This window comes from Mobula birostris, chromosome 10, assembly GCF_030028105.1.
Source record: "Mobula birostris isolate sMobBir1 chromosome 10, sMobBir1.hap1, whole genome shotgun sequence".
Lineage (NCBI taxonomy): Eukaryota > Metazoa > Chordata > Chondrichthyes > Myliobatiformes > Myliobatidae > Mobula > Mobula birostris.
This window is the reverse complement of record NC_092379.1, coordinates 4,634,180-4,658,046: the sequence shown is the minus strand read 5'-3', so window position 1 is coordinate 4,658,046 and position 23,867 is coordinate 4,634,180. Positions and strand designations below refer to the sequence as shown.

General features: G+C 47.5%; 1 protein-coding gene across 3 annotated transcripts in view; it reads right to left on the bottom strand.

Annotated features, from left to right (window-relative positions):
- The window catches only part of LOC140203773 (glutaminyl-peptide cyclotransferase-like), a 31,260-nt gene extending 17,172 nt beyond the window's left edge, over nt 1–14,088 (bottom strand). Inside the window, exons 1-3 of one of the 3 annotated variants that reach the window (XM_072269839.1) lie at nt 13,817–13,900; nt 10,251–10,421; nt 2,681–2,827 (exon numbers count right to left, since the gene is read on the bottom strand). In XM_072269839.1, the coding sequence (XP_072125940.1) occupies nt 2,681–2,827; nt 10,251–10,253 (150 nt within the window). In that variant the 5' untranslated portion in view covers nt 10,254–10,421; nt 13,817–13,900. Of the gene's footprint in view, nt 1–2,680; nt 2,828–10,250; nt 10,422–13,816 lie in introns of all 3 variants that reach the window. The other 2 variants (XM_072269837.1, XM_072269838.1) reach the window with 2 other exon arrangements.
- Between the last annotated feature and the right edge of the window lie 9,779 nt (nt 14,089–23,867).

Below are 23,867 nucleotides of genomic sequence, written 5' to 3'. Positions count from 1 at the left end.
CACCATCTGTTGTTAACCAGATCAGTAAACACCCAACTCCTTTACACTTACCGCTCTCAGTGCAGTTCCGGTCAGCCGGAACGGTCTATTTGCATGCAGTAAAATCAGGGAAGGATTGACAGGGGCATGCCGAATTTCTTTAGCCTCAAAGAGGAATTTGAGACTTGGGTCTCCTCCTTGGCCACAAGATCTACGTGGTTAGACAAAGACAAGCGATCGGTGGAGATCCCTCCTAGGGTCCCAGGATCTTGCAGTTCCCGGCCCTCATCCACACCAGATCTCCGCAGACCATCGCACTGTGCAGTGGTAGCTTCACATGAACGGAGTGCTGGGTGGGTTCCCAATCTGCCTTCGCCACCAAAAACTGGGCTTCGTGCAATCTGAGATCAGGGCAGGAACGGCATTGGTTTACTACTGTCACGTGCACTGAGATAGTAGGAAAAACATTTGCATGCAGGATTATAAAACGATTATAAAATGGGGGAGGGGGGTGCAGCACGGTAGTGCGGTGGTTAGCACAACCGTTTACCATACAGGCGACCCAGGTTCAATTCCCGCCGCTGTCTGTAAGGAGTGTGTACGTTCTCCCCGTGACCACGTGGGTTTCCTCCGGGTGCTCCAGTTTCCTCCCACAGTCCAAAGATGTACCTGTTGGTAGATTAATTGGTCATTGGAAATTGCCCAGTGAGTAGGCAGGGGTTAAATCGGGGGTTGCTGGGCTTCGCGGCTCGGAGTGCTGGAAGGGCCTATTCCGCTGTAAAATAAATGTAACGCCGATATCAGCGACTCTGATTAAATCCCAGGGAAATCTGACTGGCTACTCACGCTCAGACCTCACACACTATTTTATTTAGATAACACGGTAACAGGCCCTTCTGCCCAACGGGCTGGTGCTGCCCACTCACACCCACGTGACCAACTAACCTACCAACCAACCCGCAGGTCTTTGGACTGTGGGAGGAAACCAGAGCACCCGGAGGAAACCCACACGGTCACATGGAGAACGTACAAACTCCTCACAGACAGCAGCGGGAATTGAACTCAATTCACCGGCGCTGTGATAGCATCACACTACCGTGAGTCAGTGAGGCTTGAGGGGTGGCACCCTCAGCAGGTTATAGGCTCCAATCCGCAGTTAAGAGGCCAACAGAGTTCAAAGTTCAAGGTATATTTATTATCAAAGTACATGATGTCACCACAGACAACACTGAGATTCATTTTCTTGTGGGCATACTCAATAAATCCATTAACCACAATAGAATCAATGAAAGACCACACCGACTGGGCGTATCACCAGAGTGCAAAAGACAACTACCTGTGCGAATGCAAAGAAATAGTAATAATCAATAAATATCGAGAACATGGGATGAAGAATCCTGGAAAGTGAGCCCATAGGATGTGGGAACAGTTCAGTGATGGGGCGAGTGACTTTGAGTGAAGTTACCCCTTTTTGGTTCAGGAGCCTGATGGCTGAGGGGTAATAACTGTTCCTGAACCTGGTGGTGTGGGTCTTGAGGCTCCTGAATCTCCTTCCCGATGGCAGCAGTGAGAAGAGAGCATGATCTGGGTGGTGGGGGTCCCTGATGATGCTGCCTTCCTGCAACAGTGCTCTGTGTATACGTGCTGAATGGTGGGGAGGGCTTTACCTGTGATGGACTGGGCCAAATCAACGACTTGTTGTAGGATTTTCTGTTCAAGACCATTGGCGTTTCCATACCGGGCTGTGATGCAGCCAGTCAATATACTCTCCACTACACATCCATAGACGTTTGTCAAAGTTTTAGGTGTCAGGCAAACGTCCAAGGAAGCAAAGGCTCTGCCCTCTGCCACAGTGCTGAAGGTATTGCCTCTCACAACGGGGGCTGTAAACGCTGGCTGTACGAGGACTGACTGGCCTTTCCTATACTGCAAGTCCACAATGTAATGTGGCTGGGGGAGATCCACGCGCTGTATGAGTTAAACTCCATTCCCTATTCTGTCTTCCCTCTCACCCGGTCACTTCCCACTTGCCCATCAGCTCCCTCTGGTGTCCCCTTTCTCCCATGGTCCACTCTCCTCTCCTATCAGACTCCTTCTTCTTCAGCCGTTAACCTCTCCCACCAATCACCTCCCAGCTTCTTACTTCATCTCCTCCCTCCCCCGCCTACGCAACTTCCTCCCAACCTAGAGTCACCCGTCACCTGCCCTTTCCTCCCACTGTCTTATTCTGGCTTCTGTCCCCTTTCTTTTGAGCCCTGATGAAGAGTCTTGGCCTGAAACATTGGCAGATTATTTCCCTCCCTAGACTTGCTGAGTTCCTCCGGCATTTTGTGTGGGCTGATTTAAACCAGGGCTTCAAAAACTGTTTTATGCCATCGCACGGGCGAGGGGGCGGGGGTGGTCACAGGACCCCAGTTTGGGAACGTTCGCTTTAAAATTGCCTCTCATTCTCCTCCTTTGCAAACAATAAAGACCCAGGTCGGCCAGCCTCTGCCTGCAATTCAGAACTTCCGGCACCAGGAAAAGCCTCATAAATTCTTTCCTTCAATTCAATACAGCTTTACTGAGAAAGCACATTGCAACAAGACAAATAAAGTGGAAGAGCCATGATGAGGGTAGATGGGGTCATTTGTGTCTGAAAGTTGCCCCTGAGATGTGAACAGTGCACCACAAAAAGCAGATAATTTTAACGGGCACCCACCTGTCGGACGAATTCAATGCCTTTGGACCCTGGGTATCGCTCAATCAGCATCGGCACCAGAAACACGTTCCACAGGCGATGGAAGTCGATGAGCGACGCCAAGTGCCGTACCTGACTGGACATGAGGCTCTTTGGTTTGTGGTCCCGCTGTTTCAAATCAGAGCACAGAAGTTGAGCTTTGTGCAGAGCCGAGCCGAGCAAGTCAATCGAGAGGGCACGGACGCCCTGGGCCAAGGGTTGGGGAGTAGGATTAGTATGGACAGGACTTGCAACTGCATCAGATCGGTTATCGATCGCAAGAATGCAGCAAGAGCACGTGTGGCCGATTGATCGCACAGTGAATCGACTGGACCTCCTACACGCGTTAGGCTCTCTCTTTTTCCGCGGGCTTTCAAGTGTGCATGTTCAGGGGGGTGGGGGGGGGAGTCGCAGCTCTCACACTATAAGCTTCCCTGCATGTACCAGTACTGTGCAAAAGTCTTCGTTTTTTTTAATTAAGTATGTGGTTTCAGAGGGTACGGCCTCCACAGAGCCCTGATCTCAACATCAAGGTTGTCTGGGATTACCTGGAGAGACAGCAGCAAGCGAGACAGCCAAAGTCTGCTCCCGGCTTCATGTCTATGGACTCATTCCCACTCTCGTTCCCAATGCTACCTGCTTCCTTTTACTGTTTGCGTGATTGGCATTTTTTTCCTCCCTTCTTTGCACTGTGGATGCTTGACTGTCATTTTAAAAAAATTTTTTTGGGGGTTTCTTATTTTGTGGCTGCCCGTAAGGAGACAAGCCTCAAGGTTGCATAATGTGTACATACTTTGATAACAAATGTACTTTGAACTGTGGCCAGTTCTCCAAGATGCTTGGAACAACCTACCAGCCGATTTTCTTGTAAAACTGCACCACAGTGTACATAAGAGAATTGATGCAGTTTAAAAGGCAAAGGGTGGAAACACTAAATCTGATTTAGTTTTTTTTTACTCTTTACAGTATTTTTTGATATTTAAAAACTTTTCATTATTTTTGAAAGCACCTTCACTTTACAGAATTCATTTCCCCCCCATGCCTCAGACTTTTGCACAGTACTACAGGTAACAGGCTTGGTGGTTAGCATGGATCAATGGGCCGAGTGGCCTGCACCTGTGCTGTCTAGAATTCTACAGAACAGAAATGGGCCTTTCCCCCCACCTTGTCTGCATTGACCGTAATACCCATCCACGCTGATCCCGACTGCCGGCGTTAGACCCATAGCTCAAAGTCAAAGTCAAAGCCGTCTGCACAAGTCCGTGTGTACAGGCACACTGAAAAACTTACCTGCACCAGCATCACAGGCACGGAGCTTTAGACACCCCGTGGCCTCTTTATTAGGTGCCCCCGAGTGCATGTTCGCGGTCTTCTGTTGCTGTAGCCCATCCACCACTAGGTTCAAAGTGACGTGCGTTCAGAGATGCTCTTCCGCACACCACTGTTGTAACACTTTGTTATTACAGTCTATCATCTTGAACCAGTCTGGACACTCTCCTCTGATCTTCTCGTTAACAAGGTGTTTTTGCCCACAGAACTCTCTCTCACTGGAAGCTTTTTTTTTTGTTTTTCACACCATTCTCTGTAACTCTTAGAGACTGTTGTGCGTGAAAATCCCAGGAGATCAGCAGCTTCTGAGATACTCAAACCACCCCATCTGGCGCCAACAATTAGTCCATGGTCACAGTCACTTAGATCACATTTCTTCCCAACTCTGATGTTTGGTCTGAACAACAACTGAACCTCTTGACCATGTCTGCATGCTTTTTATGCATTGAATTTCTGGCTCATGATTGGCTGAACAGATATTTGCATTAACAAGGTGTACAGGTGTACCTAATAAAGTGGCCACTGAGTGTATTAGCAGCATTTATAAGAAAAAACATAAATTATATACAAATCAGAGCAAAATAAAGACCATTTTATTGCAAAATGATCAAAGTGGTTCAAAAGTTCATTTTATTACCAAAGTAGGTATGGAGAATACAACCCTGAGATTAGTCTTCTCCAGATAGCCATGAAACACAGAAAACCACAGAAGTAGTTGAAAGAAAGACATCAATCTCCCCCAAATGAAAAAAGAAACAAAAACCCGCACACCCCAAACTCCCCCCAACCCCTCCCTCACACAGAAACTAACTGATCGCCCACATGGAGAAGCAACAAGAACATCAGACCCCAAACCCCCAGCCCGCCAATCGGCAACAAGAAAGAATGGGAGAGAGCACGAAAATAAACATAGAACTAAAAAGGAGGATAATATGAACACCAGTCCAATCCATAAATCTCAGAATTTTGATAACATCTCGGAGAGCGTCAGGACCCATCAGCTTGTCCAATAGCATCGGCTCCCGGTAGCCCCTCCTGGGGCCAGTGGCTCAAACCTTACTGTTATACTTTGGGTAAACTCTAATGTAGGTGGCAAGTGGAGATACATCTCTACCAAAGGAGGTGCAAGGCGGTCCTTCCCTCTGTAAGGAGTAACACCTGCTTAGCACTACACGCCCCCCCCAACCCTGATCTGGGTCGTGTGAATCCATGGGAGCAGGTGGTGGATGGCCGTATGAACAGCCGGTGCAGATCACAAGTCTTGGTTATGTGACCACTGACACCAGGCAGACAATCTCTGAAGAGTATTGATAATGGCTGGGGTTCACCCGTCTTGTAAAGACACTGCCCAGAAGAAGGCAATGGCAAACCACTTCCGTCGAAAGACTTGCCAAGAACAATCACGGTCATGGAAAGACCATGATCGCCCACGTCAGACGACACAGCACATAATGATGATGTCATACAGCACGGCACATAATGATGATGTCATTCGACACAGCACATAATGATGATGCCATATGACACAGCACATAACAATGATGCCATATGACATGACGCATAATGACAATGTCATATGACATGGCACTTTAGTGGAGGGTTGTGCGTTTGTTCAAGAATTAAATGGTTGAAGGGATGTAGTTTCTCTTCCCTATACCTTTCCTATCCAGGTTTCAGACATTACAGCAGTATCGTCCCAGCTCATTCCAGATATTCATTGCCCTCGGTGTGGAAAACCCATCCCTCAGATCTCATTCAAATTTCTCCCCCCTAATCTTAATCCTGCTCCCTCTAGTTCCAGGCTCTGCCAGCTTGGGAAAAGGATTTTGACCATCAATGCCCCTCACAATTTTATTGCCACTATCAGTCACCCCTCAGTCTCCAGCATCCCAATGAGAATTAACCCAGTCTCCAGCACCCACCATACGTTCAAAGCATTTCATTCCCATAGAGGCAGCAGCCTGTTCAGCCTTTCCAGGATTTTCAGTTTTATTTCAGATTTTCGGCATCTGCTGGGTTTTTTTTTAATCAATTCAAACTTCTTGTTTTGTTTTATAAAGTGTACATTTCTCTGCAAAAGACATAAGCACATAAAGACAGGGTGCCTAAGACTTTTGCACAGGATTGTATTTGTCAACGTGGAGTGGAGAGAGTTTGTAAATCTGGCGGGAGCAAAGGACATTGGGAATGGTGAGGGTGGAGCACCGCGGGAGGCGTGTGGGACAAGTGGCAGAGAAGGAGTGCCAGGGACAGGTGCAGACACACCCAGCCCTGAGACACCAGGCAAGGTCATTTGATTCCAAACAATTGGTTTATTGACCGATACAGAATCTCTCTCTGGTGCTTCCCGCTCCCTCCCCTCTCCCTTCCCCTTTTCCCAACCATGATTCCCCTCTCCCTGCCCCCTTCCCACTCTCAGTCCACAACAGAGACCCAGATCAGAATCAAGTTTATCATCACTCATCTGTCATGAAATTTGTTTTTTTTTTTGCAGTACAGTGCGATACATAAAATTACTACAGTACCATGCAGAAGTCTCAGGCACCTGAGCTATATACGTATATGTGTCTAAGACTCTTGCAGTCCCGTACCTCTTCCCTTGTAGCTCCTTACTGCAAAGTAAGTGAAGCCACAATGCAGAAAAATTGTCACAATATCCTTCCCTCAGATAAGGAGGTAAAGCGTGTCGAGCTTTAATTGGTCATATTAGCTGCTGCATTCTGTTCACAGACCGCGGAGCACAGTTGAACACTTTGAAACAACACATGATAAAGGATTTTACTAAAAGTTGTACAGTGTTCATGTTCCTATGTTTTTTTTACAACAGGTTGGTAGCAGTTTCAGATTAGTTTTAAAAATACCCTGTCACCAGCATTTTGTTTTGTGACGTCATTTGGCCTGTCCCCTAAAACCCTCACTAATTTTTATAGATGCACCGTAGAAAGCATTCTTCTAGGGAGCATCACAACCTGGTATGGAAGTTGTCCTGTCCAAGACCGGAAGAAGCTGCAGAAGATCGTGAACACAGCCCAACACATCACACAAACCAATCTTCCGTCCTTGGACTCACTTTACACCGCACGCTGTCGGAGCAGTGCTGCCAGGATAATCAAGGACACGACCCACCCAGCCAACACACTTTTCATCCCTCTTCCCTCCGGGAGAAAGTTCAGGAGCTTGAAGACTTGTACAGACAGATTTGGGAACAGCTTCTTTCCAACTGTGATAAGACTGCTGAACGGATCCTGACCTGGATCTGGACCGTACCCTCCAAATATCCGGACCTGCCTCTGTTTTTTGAAATACCTTATTTCCCATTTTTCTATTTTCTATTTATGATTTATAATTTAAATTTTTAATATTTACTAATGTTAACTACGTTTAATATTTGTAATCCAGGAAGTGTGAAGCGCAGAATCAAATATTGCTGTGTTGATTGTACGTTTTAGTACAAATTGTTTGGCGACAATAAAGTATAAAGTATATCATAAGCAACTGGTTGAGTGGTGTCACAGCAACAACTGTGCATTCAGCGTCAGTAAGACCAAACTACTGATCGTGGACTTCAAAGAGGGTAGGACAAGGGACTCACACCAGTTCTCGTTGTGGCAACAATGTCTCTGTGCGTGGCAGCCTTTCAGTCACTGCGTGGCAACAAGGGCTATGTGCATTAAAACACGGCACTCAACGTCAGTAAGAGGAAAGAGCTAATTGTGGACTTCAGGAAGGGTAAGACGAAGGAACACATACCAGTCCTCGTAGAGGGATCAGAAGTGGAGAGAGTGAGCAATTCAAGCTCCTGGTTGTTAATATCTCTGTCTTGTCTTGTCCATACTGCACCAACCTCCGCTGGGCTATAAACATGCAGTCCCTCACGCACGTGGTTGTAATTTAAATTGCAGTGTTTAAGAGCAGCGACTTGAAAGTTTTACTATCGGCGGCAGATTTAATGTGTGGCGGCAGCGGGTTCCAAACTGGAATGGTCCTGGGGTACAGTGAGTAGCGGTAGCCGTCCTTGTTGGTCCGAATGGTCTTGTAGTTCAGGGGTTGGCTTTGTTGGGTTGCTGCTCTGTTATTCTGGTTGCACGAAAGGTGACTCATGTGGGATGGGATTAATGACTGAGTTTCCTTGTAAATTGTAGTAATCCTGGCTAATGTGTGGCGTCTTTGGAGGGTATCCCATTTGAGGTCGAGAAGCACATCTGTAACACTGCTGGTCTTTCTGTAATCACTGGTTACAAAGCTGGCAGCTCTTCTCTGGACTTTCTCGAGGTTATTGATGTGAATGGATTGGTTTGGTAGGGATCCCAGATAGCACTACAGTATTCAAGTCTTGGACGGACGGGAGTTTTATAAGCAATTTCTTTTGTGGTTTTTGAGCAATTCCAGAAGTTATGCCGTAGAAAGCCAAGGATTTTGTTGGAACTTGAAATGGTTTGGTTGATGCGTTTTGCCCAGCTAAGGTTATCTGACAGTTCAATGCCCAAGTAGGGGTGATGTTTTACTTCCTGGAGTGCAACGTTTCCCATGAAGTACTGATGATGGTAAAAAAAAAATTCTTGTGGGTCATTCTCATAATGTAGCACTTTGAGATGTTAAATTTCATCCGCCAGGAGGATTCCCACTTGTACAGCGAGTTAATGTCTTGTTGAAGGGTATGGCAGTCATTTGGAGAACTTATGGGTCTGTACAGAATCAGGTCATCTGCAAATAGTCTGACTTCAGATGTAACACAAGTTGGAAGGTCATTTATATAGGTTAGAAAAAGTAGTGGGCCCAAGACAGTGCCCTGTGGTACTCCCAAAAACACTGGACAGCTGGATGAGGATTGCCCGTCGATTAATACCTTCTGGTGCCGTTTAGTTAGAAAGCTTTTGATCCAGTCCTTGGTAGAGCCTCAGATGCCAAGATGGTCAAGTTTAGCTAACAGGCATTGATGTGGTACAGTATCAGAAGCTTTATTAAAATCCATTATGCAAAGGTCAACTTGATTGTTTGCATCCAGAATCTGGGCTAGGTCATTAACAAGTCCGGCTAACTGTGTTTCGCAAGACGGTCCACTCCTAAATCCCTGCTGTCTGTCGGAGAGGAGTGAGAATCTCTCCAAATGACCCATGATATTGCTGTGAATAATGTGTTCTAGCTGCTTGCTTGCAATACAAGTCAGTGACACAGGTCGGGAGTTAGATGGTGAAGACCTGACCCCTTTCTTGTAGATTGGTATGACATTGGCATTGAGCCAGTCTTTAGGCTCCGAGGATCTAACCTGGTCCCAACATATTGATGCAACTATAAAGAAGGCAGGACAGTGGCTAGATTTCATTTGGAGTTTGAGGAGATTTGGTTTGTCACCGAAAACTTCTACAGATGTACTGGGGAGAGCATGCTGACAGGCTGCATCACCGAAGTTGTAAACTCAGTCAGCTCCATCTTGGGTAGTAGCCTCCGTAGTATCCAGGCCATCTCCAGGGCACGATCCCTCAAAAAGGCAACGTCCATCATAACGGACCCCCGCCCAGCGGCGGCACCAGAGATTTTTCTTGCTGGTGCTACAGTGGGGCTGAATGATTCAGTGATGGTGCTGAGTAATGCACTGTATGTATTCGCAAGGCCAGATACGTGGTGTTAAAAAGTCAGTTTCAAGCATTATGTGCCTACTATAAATGCCTCTGTTCATTCACAATAAACAGCAATTGATAAATATAATATAGAAGTGAACTGTGACAGTGTTAACAGCATCGGAGACAACCCGGACTACACAGAGCATAAACAAACAAACCAACAGAGCATCCAACCCACAGCGCACAGTGTGAATCACGCACCAATCCCGCAATCAGCGTCAAATGCGTGCTTTTCAACTGAAAAACACAACACGAACCCACAATATCCACTGCTATTCGCATTACATAGACAGACAATGCCAAAAGATACACCATTATTAAAGTCAAATAAGGCAAACTACAGATGCAAGGCTTTACCAGGAGTTGGGACAAATCGCACTCTGACCATGCAATACCTCAATTAATTTGGCTATTGAATTTAAAACAAAAATTAACAGAATCACCGCTTGAAAGTCTAAGCAAAACCAGTAGGCTTAATAGCAGTAAATGTAATATTTTGGGATTTGCAGGAAACATCAGGACTATGGGGTATCCACCACAAAATAATAATAGTAATCAGCATTAGTCTTGGCCCAAATTTTTAAAAAATCAACTGCGCTCACCATTGATGTTTTCAGAGAAGCACAATCCGTCTGTTGTTGTGGTTGGTGGTGAAAGCATCAATGATTTTCTGGATGTCAAGTGCCTTGGTCCTCCGGCTGTTTATGGCCAACAGGGCCAAGCTGCTGCTCCGAGCATCGCCGCTGCTATTCCTTAGGTAGTTTTTGAGGCATCTGAGGCAAGAGAAACTCCGTTCACATGAGGCAGATGTCACATGCAGAGTCAGTGATATGCAGATTAGTTTGTATAAATCTATAAATGCATCGCGGTAGAGTCTCATTAGAGCTAGAAATTCCACTGTGTCATTCACCCTCTGTCCTTGCTTTTGTTTTGTTTCCAGCAGATGCCGAACCTGATGTAGCTCTGCAGTCAGGTTCACTTCAGTCACTCCATAGCATTGGGCCATTGGCCAAAGACAATTCTTGTCTAAGAAGAGCTTGTGTTTGGGACTCAATGCTGAGACTCCAGTCAGAACACCCCCAGTCTCAATTGAGAACCGTCTTTTCATTTCAGTCAAAAGCCTGTCTATTTCCGAATAGAAACAGTGCTTGCGAAGGTCATCAGAGGATGTGACAGCTGTGCGTTCAGTTTAGGCCTCAACAACAAAATCATGTAGGCAGCGGGGTGGCTGGGCCTGTCTCCTTTCATGTGGTCTGCTCTGTATACCAGCCTTGACACACAGGTCCCTAGCTCTTGTCTGAATTTCACCCCATGATTCCTCTCCCCATTTTGCTGAGAGTGCATCGATAACAGACTGAGCCAAGTCCACAGCGGATGAAAGCTCCAAACTGGGAGATTGTCGCCGGTCTGACATGAACTTGGTGACTCGGAATAAATCCTCAAACAGAGTGAGAAGTAAAGCAAACTGCTCGACAATCAGTCCATTTACCTGGCCTCCGTTTTCCTCCCTGCATTTGGTTGACCCATAATATCCTGTAATGTAGCCTGAATGGCAGGGAGTGATTTCCTTATAGTCCACAAAGCTGTATACTGCCATGCCCAGCGTGTATCTGACAATTTCTTCAACTCCGCGGGCTGTGCAGTTAATTCCAGTTCTCTCTGTTTCTTCATGAAAAGATCGTGGGCAACTGAGTTTGAAAAGAAGTTGTAAAGCAGCTACACAGTTTCGAAAACCTCGCCCGCTTGTGGTACATTGCTCACAACATCCACTAAAACAAGGTTAAGTCTGTGAGCATGGCAGTGTATATATAATGCCTGCGGGACCTCTTTCCTGAACCTCTCTTGTACCCCGTTATTGCACCTGGACATCACTGCCGCCCCGTCATAACTCTGACCTATACACGCGTTCTTATCAATAACACACTGGGCGAGTGTCTGTTCAATGCTTTTAAGAAGCGACTCTGCATCCAACCCTTCTGCTGGAGTGAAGTGCAAGAATTCTTCAAGCATTGTTTCGTTATTCAAATACCGCACCACCACTGGTATTTGCTCCTTTTTACTCAAGTCTTTACTTTCATCCACCATGTTGGCAAAATGTCCTGCCTCCTCGATTTCTGCACTTATTTGACGTCTGACCATATCTGCCATAATACCCATAATTTCATTTTGGATATCGTGATGGGTGCTTTTTGCATTTCCAGGATTGTCCTCTATTTTTTTAGCTACAGTCTTATCAAACTTCCCAATTACACTGAGCAACTCAACAAAGTTTCCCCTATTGTCAGATCCATCATTCTCCCGGTGTCCTCGCTGGGCAATGCCTTGGCACACAGTATAGCGTAGACACTCAACCACTGATCTCATATACTCACGATTTTCTTGGACAATCTTTGCATGTCCTTTATCCAACATATTTCCCAATCGCTTTCTCAATCTGAATTCGGCCCATGCCTCCATCGCAAACTTATGAGCTGCACTTACATGGTGGGTTTTGAAAGCTGTTGTAGCTTTCCACCAGTTGCGGTAACCGGTGACAGTGAAGGTAGATTCAGAATGGAACCCATGTCCTCCACACAGGAAATGCCTGCATGCGAAGCAGAATGTAGCATCTTTTGTGACTGAATATTCCAGCCAGGAGTACAGGTCAAACCAGCCACGAATAAAACTTCTTTGCTGATTGCCAAACTGTTGCAAGAAGCGAAGAGTACTTTTTCAATGCTGGCCGACAGGGTCCAGCTGCTGGCTAATATCGCTAACAGTATTCCCACTCACACTAAGAGCAGCTTCATCCACGTTCTCTTCTGAATCCCGCTCCATTTCTTGTTCCTCTACTTCACCCTAAACTCCTTCGATGAACCGCTGTCGTCCTCATCCCCACTTACTTCTTTCTGCATGTCACTTTTGATTAAGACAGGCTCAGGCTGAGACACCACTGATTCTTCTGGACGAGGTCATTTTCTGACTAAAAATCGATCCATTTTTCACGCCAGCCAAAATAATGCACGTGCCAGCCCCATGCTCGCTTGTGTGTGTGTGGGGCATCCGTTAGTCTCGCGAGACCACGAATCTGTGCCTGGATGTACTCTTGCGTGAGTGACAGTGAGTGACATCGCCACCTTAAGTGATCTTAGATCAGCTTAACTGATCTGAGCACAGCAACGGCAAGACATTGACAACGAACAAATAAGCAGAAGTGTAGAGTGGATCTGACAGAGTTTATAACTTTATTGCTGCGTGGGTGCTATGGTAATCGGGGTTGCTGTTTCACTAGATCAACTGGAGAAACAAGCTGTATTCAAAACTATACAGAGAAAGCAAAGCAGCTCAGTTAATTTCTTGGTGGTGCTATGGTGGGGCTATTGCAATTTCTGCTGGGGCTATAGCACCACCTTAGTGCTGGCCCTGCCCCCACCACCCAGGACATGTCCTCTTCTCATTGCTACCATCAGGAATAGGTACAGGAGCCTGAAGACACACACTCAATGATTCAGGAACAGCTTCTACCCCCCTGCCATCCAATTTCTGAACGGACATTGAATTTCTGAACGGACATTGAACCCATGAATATCACCTCACCACTTTTTTATTTGTATTTATGTATAAATTTGCTGTCATTCTCATTTTTTCTCTATTATTATGCATCGTGTTGTTCTGTTGCCCCCAAAAGACAACACATTTCACGAAATACGGCGGTGATATTAAACCTGATTCTGAAGTTCACGGGACCCCCGAGGGGGTGAACCCGAAGGGTCGGCGGACCCCTGCTCCAGAGCGGTAAGGGTCAAATGCAGGCAGAAAGGACTGGCTTATATGAGAATCTGGGTTGCCGTGAGTTGCCGAGTAGAGCCAAAAAGGCCCGCCTCTCTAAACTACAGCAGAAACACTTTCGAACTAAAATCTCAACAAGATTTGTTTTCAAACTACAAACCCTCAATCCCGATTGGATCGTAGCAAACGCACGTTCAGCATTTAACTGATACAATTCCCAATAAATTGTTTTTTTAACGCATATAAACAAAATCATTTTAAACTAATCAAACCAGTTAAAAAAAATGAAGCGCTCTTTCACAACAGGGAGGCGAGATTAGCCCGATTGGGATGCGACATTGTAGCAATTCGATGCCACATTGTTACCATTAATGCTTTATCGTGTGTGGGAGCCACGTACCTTCAGCTGGCTCCACTCCGCCGGTCTCATGTCGGGCTGCCTGGAAGTGAAATAAAACCCCAAGATAATGCAGAGGACCGCGAGGGCGAATGAAGCCGAGAGCAAGATGACCGCCCATGGTGCCCCGGCCACCCCGGAGCGCTTCTCGGGGCGAGGGGCGCGGAAATTCCGCCCTGACTTAGACATGACGGCTGCAAGAGCTCACATTTTGGCACGGGCGAATCTTTTTTATAAGGACGTGTCTGTCCTGTGGCAATTCATTGGCCCCCGCTCAGCAGCCAACGCCGGAAGATGACACGCCGGAGTGGGTGTACCTTTCGAATTCATGGCCGCCCCTTTGATGGCTGACGGGTCGTGCAGGAAGAGCGCAAAATTTCTCCGGTTATTCGCAGACTGGAGTCCTGAGGGTTGAATTAAGATTCTTACGAGAGAAAATCTGCAGATGCTGGAAATCCAGAGCAATAGACACACACACACAAACGCACAACGCTGGGGAACTCAGCAGGTCAGGCAGCATCTTTGGAAATGATGAAGAGGGGTCTCGGCCCCGAACGTTGACCGATTTTTCCACGGACGCGGCCTGACTTGCTGAGCTCGTCGGCAATCTGTGTTGTGTGCCACAAAGCAAAGGGGTCCAGCATTTTGCGTGCGATACCCTGGAGAATCTCTTATGTTTATGCCGACAGATCAGAACTGCCCTCCGCTGGGGATTAGCATGCATTTGCTTTTAATGCAGATTCACAAGAGGAAGCGGTTCGGCCCGTCTAATTCGTGCCGACCCGCTGCAAGATGGTTTCATTTATTCCATTTCTCCGGCCCACAGTTTTCGTCCCTTCATAAATTACCCCGCACCCGGTGTAAACTGGGGTCTGCTTCGTCGAGCGCCTCCGCCCCACCCGCCAAAAGAGGAGCTTCCCCCGGTGGCCACATTTTAATTCCGACAACCACGTTTGACCACGGCCTCCGCTTGCGCCGAGATGAGGCCGCCTTCTGGGTGGAGAAACAACAGCTTGTACTATGTCTGGGTGGCCTCGGGGCTGGAATATGATTTTCTCCTCCCAGTAAAAAAATTCTCTCCCCCCTCCTTTCTTCCCCTATTCCCCACTCTGGCCTCTTATCTCTTCTCACCTCCCCCTGGGTCCCCTCCCCTTTCTCCTATGGTCCGCTCTCCTCTCCTATCAGATCCCCTCCCCTCCCCTCCAGTCCTTTATCTTTCCCTCCCACCTGGCTTCACCTACCTCCCCCCCCCCGCAAACCTTTTTATTCTGGCGTCCTCCCCTTCCTTCTGATGAGGGGTCTCGGTCTGAAACGTCGACTGTTTACTCTTCTCCATAGATGCTACCTAACCTGCAGAGTTCCTCCAGCATTCTGTGTGTGTTGCTTTGTAATGTTCCTTCCCTTCCCATATTTGCTTACACGCAAGTGGTCATTCGACCCACCGAGTTTGTGATAGCTTTCACAGCCTCGTCCCGTTTTGCCGCATTTTCCCTCTCGAGGTATTCTTTCTCACAGGCCAATCAGCTAACTCCCTGGATTCTCCCAGCAACGGCAACTTCTCCCACACTAAGGGGCAACTTCTTCTTCGGCTGTCCATCGATTTTCGATGTTGACTGAGGCCTGGGCAAGGTTGTATGGAAGACCAGCAGTTGCCCATGCTGCAAGTCTCCCCTCTCCACGACACCGATGTTGTCCAAGGGAAGGGCATTAGGACCCATACAGCTTGGCACCGGTGTCGTTGCAGAGCAATGTGTGTGGTTAAGTGCCTTGCTCAAGGACACAACACGTTCCCTCGGCTGGGGCTCGAACTAGCAACCTTCAGATCACTAGACCGACGCCTTAACCACTTGGCCACGTGCTGCACAAGGGGCAACTTACATCTTTGGGACGTGAGGGGAAACCAGAGCAGCCGGGGAAAGCCTCAGAGTCACTGGGAGAATGCGCAAACTCCACACTGACAGTGGCCGAGGTCAGGTCAGGGTCGAGCCTCGGTGGCTGAGGCTGTGAGGCAGCAAAACTATCTCATAGACATGAGAGAAATCCAGAGAAACACACACACGCGCCGACAGAAGACTGAACTCAGGAACGGAGGAACAACAGACACCCAGGTTTAGATAATAACAAGAGTTTATTCATTGGAATTCCAACTAAAAATCGGTGGGTCAGCCAAATGACACCACAAAATGAATCATTCTTTAAACAAGGACCCTGCAAAAGGTGCTGATTGGGTGTCTGCTTTAAACAATCACAGTACGCTGTAAACCCGTGCCAGTCACAATGAGCTTGGTAAGATTAACCTGAGAGCACAAGGGTTTATCGGCTCCAGATGATACGGCTCACGTCACCAGATGCTGGCAGATCACATAGTATCTATGGAGGGGATTAAACAGTCAATGTTTCAGGCCAAGACCCTTCATCAGGACTGGAAATAATATAAGAAACAGGAGCAGGAGTCGGCCATCTGGCCCGTCGAGCCTGCTCCACCATTCAATAAGATCAAGGCTGATCTGACCATGGACTCATCTCCACCTACCTGCCTTTTCCCCGTAACCTTTAATTCCCCTACCACGCAAAACCCTATCCAACCAACCTTGCCTTAAATATATTCACTGAGGTAGCCTCCACTGCTTCACTGGGCAGAGAATTCCACAGATTCACCACTCTTTGGGAAAAGCAGTTCCTCCTCATCTCCATCCTAAATCTACTCCCCCGAATCTTAAGGCTGTGTCCCCCTAGTTCTAATCTCACCTACCACTTGAAACAACTTTCCTGCCTCTATCTTATCTATCTCTTTCATAATTTTAAATGTTTCTGTAAGATCTTCTCTCATCCTTCTGAATTCCAGCGAGTACAGTCCCAGGAGACTCAATCTCTCCTCATAGTCTAACCAGGGGAAGAGGGTGAAGCCAGAAAAAAATCTCATTCATTTCCTAAACCTCCGGTCAACCCTGTGAGCTTCACACATAAGAAGTTTTATTGAGCCCTGGTGCATACGACAATATATTAAATTAATTAACCTAACTAAACACTTTGATTTGGAATCTGGGAAATCTGGGTAAAGGTGGAATCACAAGACCCACCTCCCTCCATCCCTGCTCTCATTGGTTGCCCAAAATGCCCATCATTGTAAACACAATGATGCTGGGGTCAAAGCAACACTCACAACACGCTGCAGGAACTCAGCAGGTCAGGCAGCATCCGTGGAAAAGATCAGTCGCAAAGGGCTCCAGCCCGAAACGTCGACCGATCTTTTCCACGGATGCTGCCGGACCTGATGCCCATCATTGTAATGTCTCATCTTCCCCGATTGGATGACATTTGGCCCAATAGAGTAAACATCTTGCAACCTGGTGTCCTATTGTTCTGAGACCTGGGTGTACGGTATCTGGCTCACTCACTAGTCCAGAGCACAAGCCAAGGTCCTGAGGGCGGCTACAGACAGAAGCAGGGTCCCAACCGCAAACTAGGTTGTGGTGGTGGAACACCAGACATCAGGAACGAGGGTGGAGTTGGGATTCAGAGTGCTTGTACATTTCCCACTTCCTATAAACTCACAAGTTTCACTGGGAAATAGATTGTCCTGCTGCATAACAAGTAACGGAAGTGCCAAAAATATGCTTGGTGAGTGACGTCCAGAACTCTAGTGGACAGACACCACCAAAGTCCCCACAGTGCTGTGTTCTCAGAAAGTTAACACATGCGTTGCAGGGAGCCCGATCCCTCCCCCCCCCACCACCACCCCGCCATCGGTAGTATCTACAGGAGGTGCCACCTGAGGAAGGCAACGTCCATCATCAAAGATCCCAAACATCCAGACAATGCCATCTTCTTGCATCCACCATCAGGCAGGAGGTACAGAAGCTTGAAGTCCCACAACACCACAAAGTTTCCCTCTAACTTTTTTACAGTTGCGCAGACCAACCATTGCTCTGAGCGGGAAACTTTTACACTGCCTGAAACTGTGTGGCATTTTAAATGTGTTTTTTTTTTGGTAATATGCACATCAAACAAACACAAACCACAACTCACAACACAAGTAAATGAAGTCAGGCAGTCAAAACAACTGACAGGCACAATGGCAAATGTGAAATTATTTGACTAGATGGCGTCAGCATCTGTGGGGCTGGCAGTTTATTCACAATGAGCTATTGACTTCCATTCTGTGTTTATTGTTACAATTTGTAACAATGATGTAACTTGAAACACTGACAATGTAAATACATTGAAGGCCTAAAATGTTTCAAAGTAGTGGTTTGTTTATTATTTAGAAAATTTATGGATAATATGAATATATTATTATATTATTTTTGTGGAAAGCCAGGACAAAAAGAGAGCTGATATCATCAACCAAGAAACAGCAGCTGGAATTTCTGGGACACGTGCCGAGGAAAGAGAAACTCGAACATCCTGCAGTGTTGGGAAAAACATACGGAAGAAGAAGTCGTGATCAACAAGGCATGACTTTCATGAGTTATGTCAAGAGATGGACAGGCAAAAGTTTTGAAGAGTTTATTAGAACATCCCAGATTAAAGACAGATGAAAGACCATGATCACTCATGTCATACTTGTCATGGTCCAGTCCGTGAAGTCTGTATTCCGGTTCACGGTCCAGTCCATGGTTCTTTGTTCCGGGGTTTCTGGTTTTCCCCAGTTTCTGTTGTGGGCACATGATTCTCGTTTTGGGGCTGAGGCATAAATATCTCCACAAACCAGGGATTCCCTGCTGGACTGTTCTGTTCCCCTCTTTGTCTTTCCCCCCTTGCCTGACTCTCTGCCTGCTCACCTAGCCTGGATACCCCGCCTGTATTGCTGAAGTTTTAACACCAGAGCAAGACTGGAGCCTTGTTAGGTCAAGATAAGGAACTGTATTTCGTTGTGTGAACTGTCTCTCTGTGTCCACGCCTTCGCTAGGTAGGTCCGGCTGTTTGCCACCACCTTGTGTTGGGATCTGTCTCTTCATGTTCAGCATTCTGTGTATGAGTCCCGGCCCTACGTCCTGTTCCCGAGGAGGGGTCCCGGCTCTGTGTTATGTGTGTGAGTCCCAACCCTACGTCCTGTTCCCAAGGAGGGGTCCCGGCACTGTGTTATGTGTATGAGTCCCAGCCCTATGTCCTGTTCCCAAGGATGGGTCCCAGCTCTGTGTTCCATGCTCCCGTCTCTTCTAGTCCAGGGATCCATGCTCCTGAAGGCCCTCGTCCAGTCCGTGCCTAGTCCAGTCCTATCTGAGTCCTGTCCATGTGCCTTTACCTGTCCTTGTGTCTTGCCCTACCCAGGAGTTCCTCACCCAAGCCATGTCCAGTCCTGTAGCTTCGTCTTGTCCTCACCTAGTTCTGGGGTCCGAGACCGAGTCAAGTGCCAGGTTCTGGGCCCTTGCCCAGTCTTTGGCTCTGAGTCCATACCCAAGCCTCGAAGTACCCTAGCCTCAAGACCAAGACCCTAGCCTCAAGACCAAGACGCCAGCCTCAAGACCCCAAGCCTGTCTCCAAGCCTCAAGACCAAGACCCCAACCCTGTCTCCAAGCCTCAAACTCAAGACCCCAGTCTCCAGTCCTGCAGTCATGTCATGTCCATGCCTGGTTCTGGGGCCCAAGCCCGAGGCAAGACCCAGGTTCTGGCTCGGGGTCCAAGCCCAAGTCTGCATTCTTGTCCCTGCTCCTTGTCTGTATCCTGCCATGTCCCTACTCTCGTCAAGTCCTGTTCCTTGTACTTCAGTGTCTGTGTCTTGCATTTGGGTCCATTCCCAACGCCCCCATTGTGACAATACTAGATGGCACATGATGATGGTAGTGTGGATTATGTTCATTATCATATATTTAATTACAGGGTATTTCAGAATTATATTGTCACAGATTTCACAATTCTGTTAGCTTAATTTCAAAATTATATTAACATTATATAATAGAAAATTCCAACAGTGTGGCATGTTTCATTAGGAACTTGAGAAGCTTTGGTATGTTACCAAAAACACTCGCAAGTTTCTACAGATGTACTGTGAAGAGCGTTCTAATTGGCTGCATTACCATCGGGAATGGTGGGGGGGAGTGCTACTGCACAGGATCGAAATAAGCTGCAGAGAGATGCAAACTCAGTCAGCTCCATCATGAGCACCAGACTCTTGGTATCCAGGACATCTTCAAGGAGCGATGCCTCAAAAAGGTGGTATCCATCATTAAGGACCCCCACCACCCAGGACATGCCCTCTTCTCATTGAAACCATCAGGGAGGAGGTACAGGAGCCTGAAGACACACACTCAACGATTCAGGAACAGCTTCTTCCCCTCCACCATCTGATTTCTGAATGGACATTGAACCCATGAACACCACCTCACTACTTTTTTATTCCTGTTTTTGCACTACTTATTTAAAACAGAGATGAGGAGAAATTTTTTTAGCCAGAGGGTCGTGGATTTGTGGAATTCGTTGCCACATACAGCTGTGGAGGCCCGATCATTGAGGGTGTTTAAGGAGGAGATTGACTGGTATCTAATTAGTCAGGGTATCAGGGGATATGGGGAAAAAGCCAGAAATTGGAACTAGATGGGCGAATAGTTAAGTTCATGGGGGGAGCTGCGGAGCAGACTCGATGGGCCGAATGGCCTACTTCTCCTTTGTCTTGTGATCTTATTTAATTTAATGCTTTATATTTTTTCATATATATTTACTGTAATTCACAGTTTTTTCCTCTATTATTATGTATTGCGTTGTACTGCTGCTGCAAAGATAACAAATTTCATGACGTATATACCGGTGATACTAAACCTGATTCTGAAAGCTCTGATTAATGGGATTGCGTCAACACTTTACACCAGAGGTCCCAACCTGTTACATGCCACGGACCCCCACCATTCACCAAGGGGTCCGTGGGCCGCAGCTTGGGAACCCCTGCTTTCCACCACTCCTGCCCCTCTCTCCTCCAGTTCCCGTCAGCTCCCCCAGGCCCTACCGTTCACTTCGGAGTGGTTTGCAGCTGCGAGTTAACCTCACGCCTCTGGGACGAGGGAGGGAGCTGTGAGCTCTCCGGGGAAACCCGTCCAGAACGCGCAGCCTCTGCACGGACAGCGCCCGAGCTCAGGATCGAACCCCGGTCACACGGCCTGCGAGTCAGTGGCTGCACCACCCAGGGAAGCGAAGCCCGGGTGGTTTCTGTGTTCCGACGTCCCCAAACCGAGGCGGCGGGGTCCAGGCCCCGGAGCCTAGCGAAGCAACTGACCCCACTCTTTAAAGTAAATTTTAAGCTTAATCCTTTGACTGCCCTATTTGGTATTGTTGGAAGGAAAGATATCGTTTTGAAGACACCTGATCTGCACATTTCGGCTTTTATCTCTCCTGTGGCTCGGAGGGCGCATTTGGAAGGATGCTGTTCCGCCCAATCACGCTCACTGGTTACGGGATGTGATGGCATGCCTAAACTTAGAAAAGATCCGCTTTTCAATTTCTGAATCTAACCAAGATTTTCAAAACTTGTGGGAGCCGTTTTTAAATTATTTTCATAATCTTTAACTTCTCGTTAAAGTACAGAAGTTGGTTGATAGCATATTTTATTATCTGATAAGTTTTTTTCTCTTTTTTTCCCCCAAACAGCTTCGACTTTGGTAGTGGGTGTAGATTTTTTAAAAAATAAAATTGTTTATATTCTAATATACGAATTAATCTAATCTATATGAATATAGAGTAAGGAGTTCGATAATGTGGTTCGATATACTGTATCTGGTATTATATTTTTTCTTTTGTTTTATAATATGTATTCTCTTGGACTCTGTATTCTTCTATATAGAAATCAATAAAAATATTGGAAAAGAAGCAAAGGAACCCGAAGTGTATAGGCGCAAGACCGAATCAGAAAGGTCGAGTGCAGGCCGGTCAAGGTGGCGGGGTCCTAGCCCCAGGGCAGATCGAAGCGGCTGAACCCAATGTTTGGACAATTATTTAAGCGCCAGGACAGATCGTAAAGGTCAGCAACACACATCAAAGTTGCTGGTGAACGCAGCAGGCCAGGCAGCAACTCTAGGACGAGGTACAGTCGACGTTTCGGGCCGAGACCCTTCGTCAGGACTAACTGAAGGAAGAGCTAGTAAGAGATTTGAAAGTGGGAGGAGGAGGGGAGATCCAAAATGATAGGAGAAGACAGGAGGGGGAGGGATGGAGCCAAGAGCTGGACAGGTGATTGGCAAAAGGGATATGAGAGGATCATGGGACAGGAGGCCCAGGGAGAAGGAAAGGGGGGGGGAACCCAGAGGATGGGGAAGGGGTATAGTCAGAGGGACAGAGGGAGAAAAAGGAGAGAGAGAGAGAGAGAGAAAGAATGTGTGTATATAAATAAATAACAGATGGGGTACGAGGGGGAGGTGGGGCATTGGCGGAAGTTAGAGAAGTCATGTTCATGCCATCAGGCCGGTGGCTACACAGACTGCTGGTTTCCTGTCACCGCCTCCAACGGGGACGGGTCAGAGGTGGTACTGTATCCCCGGATCTCCAGCACGCCAGTGGTCACGGTGCGCACGGATGGGCTGAGTCTAGACAACTTCTCCCCATTTGACCCTTTTTGTTTCAGTATTACTGTCACAAAGGTAAGCTGCACGCTCTATAGTTGCCCAGATGTGAACATCATTCGTACGAATATTAACCTACCAGAGCACCTGGGGGTGTTTTGGGTGAGTTTCCTCTCAGATATTTCCGACATCAAATGATCCCCATCCTCAGGCCTGTAATGTAAGATGCACCCACACCAATTACAGCCTTTGTGGGTATGTACTGGTCAATGTTCCAAGTTCAAAGTAAATTTATTATCAAAGTTCATGTTAAGGCATCCGTTAGTCTTGCGAGACCATGGATCTGCATCTGGAAAGTCTTCACTCTACAGGGTGCAGGCCTGGGCAAGGTTGTATGGAAGACCAGCAGTTGCCCATGCTGCAAGTCTCCCCTCTCCACGACACCGATGTTGTCCAAGGGAAGGGCACTAGGACCGATACAGCTTGGCACCAGTGTCGTCGCAGAGTAATGTGTGGTTAAGTGCCTTGCTCAAGGACACAACACGCTGCCTCGGCTGGGGCTCGAACTCATGACCTTCAGATCACTAGACCAACCCCTTAACCACTTGGCCACGAGCCCCCAAAGTTCACGTATGCCACCATATACACCCCCGAGATTCAATTTTTGCAGGCAAGCACAATAAATCTATAGAATAATAACCATAATAGAATCAATGAAAGTCCATTCCAACTTGGGTGTTCTACCAGTGTGCAAAAGACAACAAACTTTGCAAATATGAAAAGAAAGAAATAACAAATGAATAAGCAATAAATATCGAGAACGTGAAATGAAGAGTCCTTGAAAGTGAGTCCATTGGTTGTGAGAACATTTCAATGATGGGGCAGGTGAAGTTATCCCCTCTGGTTCAAGAGCTTGGTGGTTGAGCGGTAGTAACTGTCCCTGATTCTGGTGGCACGAGTCCTGAGGTTCTTGTGCCTTCTTCCTGATGGCAGCGGTGAGAAGAGAGCGTTGCGTAGGCGGTGAGGGTCCCTGCTGCTTTTTCCTGTGACAGTGTTTCGTGCAGATGCAGTCGATGGTGGGGAGGGCTTTACCCGTGATGGCCTGGGCTGTTGTGGCACCACTCAGCCACGTTAACAACTCACACGAACTGCTCAAGGAACTCCTCGGATCCACGGAGGGCAACGAACAGCCGACCCCTCGGGCTGACGACCCTTCGCCGGGACCGGGCGGGAAGCCGGCCAGAAGCCAGAAATTGAATGGCGCGTTGCCCAAGATTTCCAGCATCTGCAGAACCTCTTGTGTCAATGTTAACGAGCTCTCGGCAGGGGGCGGGACAGCGCGGGGGCGGGACAGCGCAGGAGGAGGGACTTCGCGCAGGGGTGGGGCTTGGCGCGTGGGCGGGGCTTAGCGCGGGAGGCGGGACTTAGCGCGGCGCTGCAGCTGTAGCAGCGACCCAGGCGCAACCCCGACCACCGGTGCTGACTGTGTGGAGTTTGCAAGTTCTCCCCCTGTGGCCAGAACGTTTCCCCAAATAGGTGCGGCTTGGTAGGTTAATTGGTAGCCG